Raw genomic sequence first — 13967 nt, forward strand, 5'->3', positions numbered from 1 at the left:
CCAATTATAGAATTGGAGAGATCTTCATTTTACCTAGGAGATACCAACTGAAGAGTGACACATCAAAAATCCAAAAAAAAAATTTTATTTATGATGGTCGAAGAAGTCATATTATTGAGGTTAAGGAACTAACCAATTAAGGCATGATTGCTTGTACTGAAAGACCAAGGGAGTCGTTGGTCTGCTTTTCTCCAAGGAGCCCAGCATGTCCAAGGTGCTGCCGGTCGTTGGCTGTGCTGCACATCCCTAGGCGTGTGCCGAGATATGTGCGGTACAACTCAGCCGTTGGATGCCCCCTTGGGGCGCCAGGCTCCCTGGAGACGATCCTGACCCGGTCATGTATGCCCTTAATGACAATTTGTTAGAATTAATAAAATAGATCTATTTCTATTTTCATGCATTTATGTCTAGGGTGTTTCTGTTTGTTAGAATTAAGAAGGTTACAAACAAATTTTGTAACCATATATTTTTTACCCCTATCAAATGTTGTCTAAATTTATATTTTTTTGTAATTGCATGTCTATAAGAGAGACTGTAAGTGCAACAAGCGGAGGTGGACTGCTACATCTTGTACTTAGAACCAAGTTTGGAGCTCTTTTGATTTTGAAATCAAAACAAGGAGCAATCTCCTTCAGGCCTTTGATTCTGATTGTGATTAGCATCGCCATACTGTCTGTTGTTGGGGTCTTCAGATTTGAACGAAATTTTATTGCTACACTTGTAGCAGGAATGTTTTCAGATTTAGCTTCTTTAAGTTGCCTTTGTTCTCCTTGTTTTTTGGTTTTATTATTTTTTCTGTTCCTCTTATGGGTGGTCCTTTATATGTTTTTTCCTCCTTTAATGCAATTTTTATTCAACGCCCCCAAAAAATTAAAATTTTCTCTTCTCAAGTTCTCTGCCCGGTCAGGTTCGTAAGTTCCTCTCATAGGGAGGGTGAAAATGACGATCTCACCCCACCCGGGCATTGTGTTCGGGCAAGGGATGAGGTCATCATTTCCGACCCATTATGAGAGGAACCTACGAACCTGATCGGGCAGGAAAATGAGAGGAGTTAATATGAAATCTCTAACATAATAATGAGAAACTCGATGCGAAATTAACTACTGAGAATACCAACAAAATTATGTTATTAGTACTTAAAGCCATGGTCCCTGGTCGTAAACACTTTCCAGTCAAAACCTAATGATAAATATTCGTCTAGTAAATATGCAAAAAATTAACCAATATCAAACAATTTACATATGAAGTTGGTGGACACACTTCCAATGGGTTCAGGTGTTAACCAAAAGGTACAAGTAGTCAAATGAGGAGGGAACGACCCAAGAAATGATTCTACACGGCGAGTCTCAAAGTTGAATACTCCCGTGTCATGGTAACCTTCTGATGGTGGTTCAAAGGGTCCATAATCGTAGTCGTCATTAAAATAGATGGAGTTCCCCATGCAGGGGCATTCTGGAAATTCTTGGGCAGACAGAGAAATTGAGCTGCTATTTCCCAGAAACAAAATACGATCATCGCCAATGCTTTGAATTGGGATCCACTCGCGCTTGCTCTCGTCCAACTTCCGAACCCAAAACTTGATAGTTTTGAATTTGAATGGTGGGTGGACGACGATATCTTTGTAATCATCGTCATCGTAGTGGCCGTCAGGTTCGTGATCATCAAGCCACCTGAAGTGCCTTAAAACTAACAATAGTTCTCCTAATGATTCCACCAAATAATACATGTCGCATCCTCTTCCCGCCGGTGGCCGGAAAGTGATTTCCCTCTCAATTGGGGTTTCAGAACTGAAGTCATAAGTTACAACGGGTCCATGGTTGCTAACAGCATAGAGGAGTAGTCCCTGCTTGTAGAAAATAGCATCTTCAAAATGACAACATTTTTCTGATACTATAGTAGTCCATTTATCAGCTCCTGGCTTATAATAAGCCAACCACTTCTGATTAGTGACAATGACTACTACAACGTAGTCTGGTGTTGTACAAGGATTCGAAGATAGAACTGCCTTGTGGATGTAATGCATGGATGTATTGGTTGGAGGTTCAGGTGGGTGTTCTCTTGGAGGAAAGGAGAATTCGGAAAGGGAAGGAAGGTGGATATGGCCTTCAGAGACTGGATTGAATAGTTGAATCTCTTTGGTGAACCCATCTACTGTTAATAGCCAGCCTTGAGAAGATCCACAACACCACTTATCGTGAATCTCTGGGATGTGAAGCTCATTAATCTTCTTGCGACTTGAAAGATTAAAGAAAGGTCGGATTTTAGTAGTGTTGTCTTTTTCTTTGTCAGCAGGGGGAAGCATCAGAAACGGAAGTAGACGAAGACGGGGACAGCGATTACTAGTGATGATTGTAACTACTGATGATCGCCATGAGGAGCATACAGAAGCAAGACGAAGATGGTCGGAGAGAGAGGTGAGTCGATCAAGGATGAGCTCCTTCAGTTCAGGTAGAAGTTCGGACCAGCCCATTGCAGAAGAAGCCATATATAGAACGGAGCTTCAATGCCTCCAGAGGAACCCAATGAAGGAAAAAGTTAAGAGATGGAAAAAAAAAAGAAATATGGATATGATCAGAGACCGGGGGAGAGGTATAAAAGGAGAGGATGATAGGATTTTGAGTTTCTAAAGGAGAGGATAATAGGATTTTGAGTTTAAATTGGACTCTTTAAAGAGAGAGAGAGAGAGAGAGAGAGAGAGAGAGAGTTCCACTCGATTCGGTCCTTATACAAAAAAAATAACAGGATTAACAAAATTAGAATAAATTTGCTGTATTATAACGAGCAACTCGATTCCTTCTACAACAATGATAACGATTATTTATATATAATAAAAATTTGCTAACTCGATTACTTCTATAACACTATGATCACCATACAAAACCTACTAATACAAATTAACCAACAACCAAAATTTTCAGGCATTTTTAAACTATAAAAGGTATAGCGGAAGTTCGTCCCGCATTATTCGGTATGTACAAAGCCGATGTCTATAAATAAGACAAACACGAAAAAGAACGTTTCCAGGCTGCATAGCATCTCCTTATGTCTATCTCTCTCATGTATCCTATGAAATGACATATATATCTCTATTGTGGGAGGAGATATATACATATAGGGAGGTGCTAGCAGCGTACATTATATAGTCAGACAAGAACTACATCCCTTCAATCAAATACCATTTTTTTTTGTATTACTGTGCATCCTCTATAGTCATTATTTAGGTAAAAACATTCTTGCAAGTGCTTGATTTTCAAAACTTTTTTGCTATATGACAAACTCTACTTATATTGAAATTTAATCTCTAATTACGGAACATTATAGTCTACTATTTCTAAAAGTTTGGCGCCATTCAAGTTGTCACATGGTAGATATTTAGGCCACATAAGAAGCCTTTCCTAGGTGGGACATGTAGAAAACCATTTCTCTTGAGAGAAATTATCTAGATAGATGATGGGTGGCCTCCCATTTCCTCCAAGTTCTATGGGTAGTTAGTTATCCATGGAACAATGGAAGGTGATGTTTTCAAAAATCACAAGATTAATCTGTCATCTATTTTTGCATTTTTTTTTTAATCTAAATCGCATGTTTCTGTTCATAGTTAGGAGTGTGCACAGTAATGAACATGCACGAGATATGTGTGAATACAAAAGTGAGTACTAGATTAAATTAGACTCTTAAATTTGACACAAATTTAATCTAGACCACGTCCTCTCAATCCAATAGTCAGAATGGACATATCATCTATATGTGTGACAGGATAGATGCCTTGTGACAATTGAAAAAACAACAAAGTTTTGTGTCAATAATAATTCGCCCCTGGATGCAATATTGAGAGTTGTCTCTAGTTAGTCAAAACAATATAAGGAAGAAATTAAAACTTCAAACTGTGATTAGAGTTAAAAGGGTTGTATCATGTTTAATTGTCTATATCTGAAAAGGAAACTTGGTACTCCAAATTCAATATGATTAGAGTTAAAAGGGTTGTATCATGTTTAATTGTCTCACTTTATTAGACTGTATGATTAATCGATTGATAAGGACATGAACATACATATATAAAACAACTGTATTAATTTAACCGAAGAGATAGTGTAGGCTAAGAAGTCAATATTAATCCATGATTAATTATGCGAGAAGCTAATCTTATTTGGGATTCATTCACTTCAACTAGTGGGTATTCAATATTCAATAAGAGGTGTCAATAGGTTGGGTTCGGTTGGTTTCAGTCAGGCCTAGTCGTTCCCACCAATTTAAGGTTTCGCACCGTTCTTACCTGCTTATGTAATAAGGCCTCGTAGGTCATGGTATGGACACATTTCTATTCGATCAGTCGGTTACAGGTCCATAATAGGACTCGAGGTAATCAAGTTAATCAGGCTTTAAACAATCTAATTGATTAATCATACTATAAATGGTCTTTAAATGAGTCATAAATGGGCTATAGCCGGGATAAGTGGGCTTAAATGAACTAAGCCATAAATGGTTGGGTATTGTCAGGTCACTACCTTGCATTAGGAATATCTGATTATCAATCGATCGGTGCTTGAGCCCAACATGTTCAATAATCTCGGGCTTCAATCAATCGATTTACTATCAGTGTGGGCCAACTTTTGACACCCTCAAATCCTCATCATTAGAGATACTATTAAGAATTTTTATAAAATATTAAGAATTAATTAAGATTTGGTAGTGATTTGGACAATGTTCCTAGAATTTGGCCTACTACCCTACGTCCCAACTCCTACCATACATAGCATTTAAGATTTGGTGAGTTTCGCCTACGCACCCGTCAGGTCAAAGTCATAGCCAGCTGCTGGAGCCTTTAACAATCAAAGAAAAATGGATAGTTCCATCAAAAAATAAATAAATAAATAAATGGATAGTACTATTTTTAAAGGAGATTAGTTTTTTTTGCTGGTAAATATTTTAAAAAAGCTACCTCATCACATGGTAACATCTAACAATCAAATTAACATCACCCACCCGAAAACTCCAACTATGAATATTGAACAACTCTTATGAAATTGGGTCCCATGTCCCAAATTTATCTCTCTCTCTCTCTCTTTACATGAAATGACCTCGCATCATATTAGTATCTGTTTCTATGTTGCTTGTTCAGAGAACTCTCTTTATATACAAATGTTGGGTTTTTTTTTCTCTATTATGAAAATAGCTAGGAATGCTTATTTGTTTCATTTTTTTATATTTGGTTAATAGGAATCCATTCCTCAAGATGGCTTTAGATGTGCATGATGTATTGGAAGGATATTTTAGAGAATATACTAAAATCTTATAAGGATTTGTAAACCCTAGGATGGTGGTTTGACTTTCACAACCAGGAAAACTTTATGCTATTGGTTAGTCGTTTATGGGTGTTTTTATTGTCTTTATAGTCAATCAAGGCGGACACCAAGGTTTAAGTATACAGAATCGGATATAGGATTTGCCTTAATTTAACTCTGGTCTAAGTCAAATCAAAATCAATCGGAATCCTAGAAATTGGAATCAAACAGACTATGATTTTAGAGTTTTTTATTCAATAAAGTTGAGATAAGTAAATTTCATTAATTTTTGTACTATTTACTAACTAAAAGGAGGAAACAATAACCAAAAGTGAATATCAAACATGAATAATGGGTCAATCAACCAATTTAATTCCTCTTACTATAACCATGGCCCACACACCTCATTTGAAAAGTTCTTGTTTCCTCTTCACTCAACCCCTGTGGATTTGATTTGGCGCCAATTTTTGAGAAAATTATTAGATTTTAAAACATGTAAAAATATCATATTGGACGGTTTTGATTCAAGAACACCAATTGTAAATTGTAATAAAGATTCTTCAAGGGTCAAGGCTAGCTTGGTTATACAAGGCTTTCCATTTTTTTTTTAATATAGTAATTACCAAATAGTAAGACAAACCCTTAATTTTCACAACATGAAATGATTATATGGCAATTCTGATTGTTTGTTAAATTGGAAACCTTTTGGACAAAGGGACTTTAAAATGTATAGTTTCGTCCGCACCTAGCTATATCCATGAGTATTTAACAAGTTGGACTAGGACTGTACTTATCCTCACTCCTAGTACAATCATCTTAATCACATTTTTAAGACGTTGACTTTTCAACTGTCTTCAGTTTTTTTTTTTTTTTCTTCTTTTAAAAATTAACATGCTAGTCAGGGATGAGGACAGTGACGAGGGAGGTTTTCATCCTCTCAAGTAGGGATGTAAATGAATAGTCAAAATCTGTTTCTATATCCGTGTCCGTATCCATTTAGCACTATTCGAATCCGTCCGAAAGCTAAACGGATGCGGATACGAATAGGACGATAGCTATCCGAAAAGCTATATTTACATGTAAACGAATAAAATATTCGATCCGTATCTATATCCGTTTGGCACTGTCCGAATCCGTCCGAAAGCTAATCGGATGCGGATACGGATATAGCACTATCCGAGCCAAATCTAATCCGTTTACATCCCTACTCTCAAGTAGTCAAGTGCAAAAGTACTAATGAAAGATGGATGGAAGAGCTTAGGTGAAGATCAGATGTTTTTTATCGGACCGGTTTCATCTTTCTCCATCATATCTCCTTCTTCTTCTTCTTCTTCTTCTAAAAACAATCGTGATTTTAGCACTGGTGGTTTTAGAGGAAATCGCATCTATTTCATCGATTTCTATTTCATAGATCAACACAACGTAACGTCACATATGATAAAGGCGAATTCAACTTAGAAGATGATTGTATTGAGTCGTCATTACCAATTCTGATTTCTTGCTTTCCAGATGGGTTCAAACCGTAATCAGTTTGGGAAAAAAAATTTCAATTTCAATCCTAATCGATTTGGGGAAGATGAGGGCATGGTTATTTTATTTTTTTAATTTTGATGGGTTATTATCAGAAGGGCATTTTGGTCATTAGTTCCCTTAAAACTAACATCTAACGTCCCAAATTAACAACAGAGACCAAAGTGCTACAATATTTTGAAAGTAGGGAGGAGGTTGTAATAAAAAATGTTGTAGAGGATATTTGGACAAATGGACATTTTCAGGAGGGCATTTATCAAAAACCCAAAAAAAAAAAAAAAAAAAAAAAAAAAAAAAAAAAAATGTCAAATGTAAGGGTGTTAAATCTAAAATGTTAGCTTTTTTTTTTTCTTTTTTTTTTTTATGATGTAAGGGTGTCAAATGTTAGCTTGCATTGGTAGGCCCAACTAGATCCGATTGGTTAAAGCCAACATCAGACTGACCAATTAGTAAACAACTTGGTGCCAGACCTAGCCCAATTATGAAAAGGATCGGTAATGGTGTTTGATTACAGCCCAACTTGCACCCAACTAACCGGCCATTTATAGCACCAATAGCACATTTAATGCCATTTTAGTCTCTTTAAAGCCCGTTTATGTCCTATTTACGGCCCATTTATAACCCAATTGTAAGTTTTTGTTTTGGGTGAGGGAAGGGGGGCAGAGCCCAATTGTAAGTTGATTAGTCAATTAAACCATTTAAAAACCCAATTATTTCGTGAACCTGATTATGAACCAGTAACCAACCAACCGAATAGAAGTGTATCTACGCCGTAAGCTATGAAGCACAATTACTTAAATTTTATCCATGACATCTTCGTGATGCTAGTGAAACCTAATGAGAAAAGAGGCAGTCATTCAGAAATAATGTGGGTGCTATCAACACTCTAGATGGATTAGATTAGGATGATCATGGGGGGCACATCAAATAGATAGGGTGAAGAGTTGGCATAATGCCCTAGTCATCCCAATATAATGGACAAGTGATCAATTTAAACCATTTTTGTGTATGTATGTCCATATTCAAATTCTAACTATGTAAAGAGCGGTCAGGAATCGAAAGCAAGAGGAGTACCCAAAGGCTTGCAGCAGGCCAAGCAGTTAGGGCTCACCACCGTCACTCTCTGGATTGATTGTGAAGAATTGGTACCTCTTCTTCATTGGTTGTAGCAAGGTCTTGAATCCAATGCCACCTAGGCAAAATGGTTTTTCGATTTTGGGGACGTTCTGATCCAGTTGATTATGATTTTCAAATATGAGGGGTCGATTCTAGGGTTTCTAATCAGAATTGACCGATTTGATCCTCGATCCCAATTTTCATAACCCTGGCTATCACCCTCTTGCTTTATCTGTCTCTTTCATATATGAAATTACCTCCCTGTCCTCCTATCTAGAAATCCATTCTGCCTTATTTATGCCACTTGCACAAAGAACCCTCTCCTTAAAATATAATATATCTATTATTTTCCAATAAAAGGAAAAACTCATTTAAACAGTCCATTTTGATAAGCTTATCAAACCTTATAGTCTTGAATTTTCAAACTTCTATCCTGTCACGTGGAATGATGATTTGGCAATATATTCTACCATAGTCCTGAATTTTCAAATTTATATTTGGGTTTCCTTCATAAACTTGTGGTTACCAAGTTGAGCCGTTCTAAAAGTTTTACCGTCCAAATAAATATAAGACTGAGCTTTCTTTAATTAGGCTTCGTTTGTTTCGATGTAAAATTTTACTTGAAACTTTTTATTTCATAAAAATTTAGATGTAAAATTTTAAATGTTGAAAAGTGTTCCAATGTTTTTATTTTATGGAAACAAACATTAGAAAATTTTTCAACATGTAAAAATTTACATTTATGAAGTAAAATTTGCCGCGAAAAATTTTACGCCGAAACAAATGGAGCCAAGCCACACCGCAAGGCTTCAAATGCATGTGGAAGGGTATCGGGAGGGTCTTTTAGGGACCGAGTTTTCCTTAACCCATTCCGCGGGACTTCAAATGCGTGTGGGAGGGTATGGAGAGGGTATTTTAGAGAACATCGTAAAACCCTATAGGGGTTTGTGAACTCTACGATGGTGTGGTGATTCTCCATGTGGGGAAGGAAAACTTTCTCCATGTATAACCATATACTTCACCACAAAGACTCTCAAGTTCTATATTATTTCCAAAACCATAAAAAAAGACATTAATTTCAAAGACAATTTAAACACGTCAAGAAATCAAATTAAGAGTTAAATAACCCCTCCAATTAAAGACATTAACCCCACCCACCTACTTATATTGATAACGCATTTCTTCCCATTTATTACTGTAGTCTTATGTTACTCCTCTCTCTCTCTCTCTCTCTCTGCATCTTCTTCAATTCCTCTATATAAAACCATTCCTTCATCTCCACCTTTTCCACACATCTGTTACAACCTTTGTTTTTTCTATATTTTTCCCCCTCTTTTTTTGTCCATTTTTCTTTTCTTGCTTCTCCACTGTATAAGCCAACCCATCTAGGCACCTACTAGACCGACAGGGAGAAGGAAAATATGCCAAAGGACAAAAGCTTTCAAAAATCTCTGCAAATATACCTCTCTAAGCTCATAAAACCCATCTCAACCCAGCTTCCAATCCATCCAAATACCATAAACAGCCCTTCAAATTGGATCTTATCAGGTTGCAGACACCCTAAGACCTCTTCTTTCTCCGTGGATCAAAACCAATCCAACACCCATAAAAATGGTGATGATGATAATGCTGCAACTCTCACCGACATCGATCACTTCCTCTTCGAAAACTTCAATTCCCTCTACTGCAACACTAACAACAGCGATGGCAATAAGAACAGCGGTGGCGGTGGCGCCGCCAATCAACGTTGCAAAATCTGTAGTCCCAGAGCATTCCTCTTCGAATCACCAAGATTGGGTGACGCAACACCTCATGTACGGCCATCGAATCGGTTCTTTGTGTCACCCAGCACATCCAATTCACTACTGGAAGACACCCGATCGACCTTATTGGGTGAAACTGGATCGAGCTCGACTACTCTACGTGAGTCCATGGCTCTGTCTGCGAAGATAAAGAGTCTCAATTTGGAACTCCCTGATGAAAGCATTGCAGTGCTTACGTACAGTCGAGATCCTTATGAGGATTTCCGGCAATCCATGGCGGAGATGATTAAAGCACGGTTAAGTCAGGATGAGAGCGTGGATTGGGAGTTCATGGAAGAGCTTCTGTTTTGTTACTTGAAACTGAACGATAAGAAATCCTATAAATATATACTTGGGGCTTTTGTGGATCTGATGGTAATTTTACGTCAGAATTCCGGTAGTTCGCCGGGAAAACCACGTAAGATTAAGACAACAGCAACGAGCAGGAAGAGGACGAAGAAAGGAGAGAAGAGAAGGAAAGGACATGTAACGTGAGATTTATTATTTATACGATATAGCTGGCCCAGCAAGAAAAGTCACAATCTTTCTATGATCCCTCTCTATAGAGTATAGATATATATTATGGTATATATGCAACGCATGTGTTGTTTGTTTATGTATATGGAAATATGGAATGAGAATTCTCTTTTCTTACCAAACTTTCAAACCTCCTATTGTGATACCCAATATTGGTAAAGATATCAAGCTCCTCTCAGTGGCACTTTGGATTCCTTTCCTTCTGATACCCTCAGCATTTTTAAGGATATTTAGTAACTTGGTAACACATTTCAGAAGTTGTTCCATTCACCACATTTCCATGGAGATTAACCGCGACTCCCTAGCTAAGAGGGCTTTGTCTTGTGCGTGTGAAACTAATTAGAACAAACAAAAAGATTTGGGAAAATTATACTGCCACCCCCTGAGGTTTGTATAAAATACTAAGGGACCCCCTATATTTTTAAATTATACAACCACACCCCCTGAGTGGATGGTAAGTGGACGGTGTTAAATAATACATTTTAAATACCAAATTTGTCCTCTTCTAATAACCTATTAATACTCAGTGGGAAATTCCAACTTTGCCCTCTTCATCTATGCTAAGTGATGGACTATAGAAACTCCAACACCAACCATACTTCCAAGCAAAAGAGAGACGACTCAGAACTCCCCCTCAAGAACGGGGGCACCGCCATCGGTGGCATCGATCTCTCCCTCCTCGAAGCATGAAGATATGAAGCTAAACTAGGGCCTAATCTCATTTATCTACTGCTGCTTATGATGATATCTAGTTGGAAATATTGATTACCATGTCCATATCAGTAGTGGTTTACAGATCTGGAATTTTTTCTCAAGCTATCAAGATTCAATGGTGCTCACTATCAAGCCACTTGATGATACCGATTTTTTGAAAGGTAATTGAAGGCATCTGAACGTGCACTTGACCAATATTTCAGATCTTCTACTAGTCTGATTCTCAGTAATCAAATTTCTCCTACCTCACCTTGTTAAGTTTATGATATTAAACATAAACAATGGAAAAGAGTAAAGGAAGAAGAAAAACACAAGTTTTACGTGGTTCAGGCCATAAGCCCTACGTCGACGGATCCAAGGCCTACAGAGCCATATATTTCATTATGATCGAATGAATTTTACATCAATTGGCATCCAAATATATACAGGGTAAATGCACAATTACAGGAGGTAAGTATAGTAGGATATTTTAGGGTATCACCAACAATCTTGGTGATCAAATCAGAAAACATATTTGGTAGAATATCTTAGATATAGGAGATAATTAGGGAGCCTTATCACCAGCGAATCTTGGTGGCCTGGTCATAGACTCGGTCCACCCTTATCACCTGCGATACTCTGTTTTTTAGTCACATTGGTTCTTCAATTACTTCTGATCCTTCCACCTGATCAGAATAATATTTTGGGATACAAGTAACCTCTCCAAGGTTCCCCTCGTCTGCAATTTCAGGTCCATCAAACCTGTATTTTTCTTGCTACTGAATTATCTCCCAAATCTGGGTTTCAAGCTCTCGGTCTGAAGAGTTAGTTGCTGCCAACTGATTTGATCCTCTTAGAACAATGTTGCTGCTACCTGAATATACTTCTACTACCTGAATCTTTCCCTTGCTTTTAAGGTTTGGGTTTTTGGTTCTGTGAGAAGAAAGCACTTATGTGGAAACAACGAGAGTGAGAGTGAGAAACAGAGACTTGTAATCCTAAACCCTGAAAGGAGTAATGAGAGGATGGGAAGGGGGGAGAAGTAGTGAGGGACTCCTCTGTTCTGCGAAAAAACCCTAAATCGAGATGGCGTTGAACATTGCCTCAATAGATTGCCATCTTGAGAAGTTGCAGAGGACCAGAACCCTAATTTGATTTGAGTAACAGAGCAGGGGAAGGGGTGGGAGGGGATGGTAAGTTCACACCCCTAATAGGGGTATATTAGTCATTTTAAGTTGTGAATTACCAACACCGTACCACTTAACGGGAATGATATAACGGAGTGGGTCTGACTGTAACAACCAACCAAAACTCAGGGGGTGTGGCTGTATAATTTAGAAACATAGGGGGTCACTCTGTATTTTATACAAACCTCAGGGGGTGGCAGTGTAATTTTCTCAAAGGGTTTTTCATTATGGAAAAAATTTTCCTTTACCTGTTGGAGAGGTAGAATCCCTAACTCATTGGTGATAAAGGGTGTCAAACGGTTTGGTTTCGATTTTCGATCTAGTTTTGGGTCGATTTAAGATACAACATGTGGAAACTGAGACTGAATAGGAGCATGTGTTTCCAAATCAGAATTGAACTGACACAGTTCAATTTTTATTTGGTTTCACATTCAACTTTGACCTCGATTTGTATTTAGTTTGAGCCTTATTTTAGGCCTTTAGGCAAACATTTTACATTTTTACAATAAAAGAAACCATTGTTTGGTAGAGCCATAGTCTATTAAACTTTTTCCAAACATTAAAATGGAATAAAATTTATCATCCACATTAATTAAAACATTTTAAAAAATATGTTTTATTCGATTCTTTATTCAGCTTGAAAATGGGTAGTTCAGTTTGATTTGACAGTTTCAATTATGAAATCATACCAATGATTTCAGAATTTTAAAATCAAAATCAAACCAATTTATTTGGTTCAATTCAATTCGATTTTAAACGGCAAGTTTCGTTTTTGGCTCTAAATTGACACCCTCATGGATGATGCTTTATTTTGACATTTGTTAGGGTTTAATTGGATTCAAACTTAGCAGAAGAAAAAAAAGGCAAAAGAATGGGGCGTACTTCTCACTAAATTTGAAGTCCACTTGACCTACCACATGGCAGTTATGACTAACAACTAACTAGGGAAAGAGACAAATATGACTATCTTTATTCTCTCAATTTGTCTGCGCATACTTGACGTCAAGTACATCTAACAGAGGAGACAAAAATGACTATCCTACCCCCTCCCCGAACATACTGCCCAAGGTGGGGTCTACGTGAGGTCCACCTCCCTCTATTAGATTTACTTGACATCAAGTAAGGGCAGGCAAATTGAGATGATAATTTTCCTTTGTTTTTCTGATAAGACCCAATAATCTCTTTTTTAGCAAAATTAAAGACAATATTTTAGCATCGGGAAATTTTGGTTGTTACCAAGACAAGATTCTAACCTTACTTTTATGCCCTTTTACTATAATACATTTTTTTTCAAGGGTAAAGTTGTTTGTAACCGAGATGGTTACAAGTAACTGCTGGAATCACTTTTTTATTCCATTGTTACCCTTGAATATATTATTCTCTCCTCTTTCAAGTAAAATTTTTTTCGTAATTTCATTATCCCTCTCTACCCGATCTCTGTCTCAGTCTCTGTTTTCCCATCTTCCCCACCTCCGTCTCAGCCTCCGTTTCCAGCCCCCTCCTGTGTCCTCTCCCTCCTCCCTCTCCCTCCTCCCTTCTCCCCTCTCCCATCCCCTTCCCACTGCATCTCCCTTCCTCGACTTTGCCCATCCCACGAAACTCTGCCCCATCCTCTGCAAAAAAATTACCCCCGAATCCCCTTCAATGGTTGTCTTCAATTCCACTCCCTGTGTTTTTCCTGCAATCTTTAATAAGTGTGCAGAACATGATGTTTATGACATCCATTCCCCAGGATTCCATCAATTGATATTTCAGACTGCATTTGCGCTTCAGACCAATATCCTCAGGCTCAAGACCTGCAAGTACAGTGAGGTTAAGCC

General features: G+C 37.6%; 2 protein-coding genes across 2 annotated transcripts; one reads left to right on the top strand and one right to left on the bottom strand.

Annotated features, from left to right (window-relative positions):
* Positions 1 to 1216: 1216 nt before the first annotated feature.
* On the bottom strand, positions 1217 to 2485 carry LOC122651075 (putative F-box protein At5g55150). Its single transcript, XM_043844410.1, has one exon. The coding sequence runs from the start codon at positions 2483 to 2485 to the stop codon at positions 1217 to 1219; it is 1269 nt and encodes a 422-aa protein (XP_043700345.1).
* A 6864-nt stretch (positions 2486 to 9349) lies between these two features.
* Positions 9350 to 10225, top strand: LOC122651076 (transcription repressor OFP14-like). The gene has a single exon (XM_043844411.1). It carries the CDS (start codon positions 9350 to 9352, stop codon positions 10223 to 10225), a length of 876 nt encoding a protein of 291 aa, XP_043700346.1.
* Positions 10226 to 13967: the final 3742 nt, after the last annotated feature.

The sequence above is a fragment of the Telopea speciosissima genome, chromosome 2 (assembly GCF_018873765.1).
Source record: "Telopea speciosissima isolate NSW1024214 ecotype Mountain lineage chromosome 2, Tspe_v1, whole genome shotgun sequence".
NCBI lineage: Eukaryota > Viridiplantae > Streptophyta > Magnoliopsida > Proteales > Proteaceae > Telopea > Telopea speciosissima.

Excerpts from the sequence above, each read along its gene's own strand:
- LOC122651075 (XM_043844410.1), bottom strand. The coding sequence starts at position 2,485 with ATGGCTTCTTCTGCAATGGGCTGGTCCGAACTTCTACCTGAACTGAAG.
- LOC122651076 (XM_043844411.1), top strand. The coding sequence starts at position 9,350 with ATGCCAAAGGACAAAAGCTTTCAAAAATCTCTGCAAATATACCTCTCT.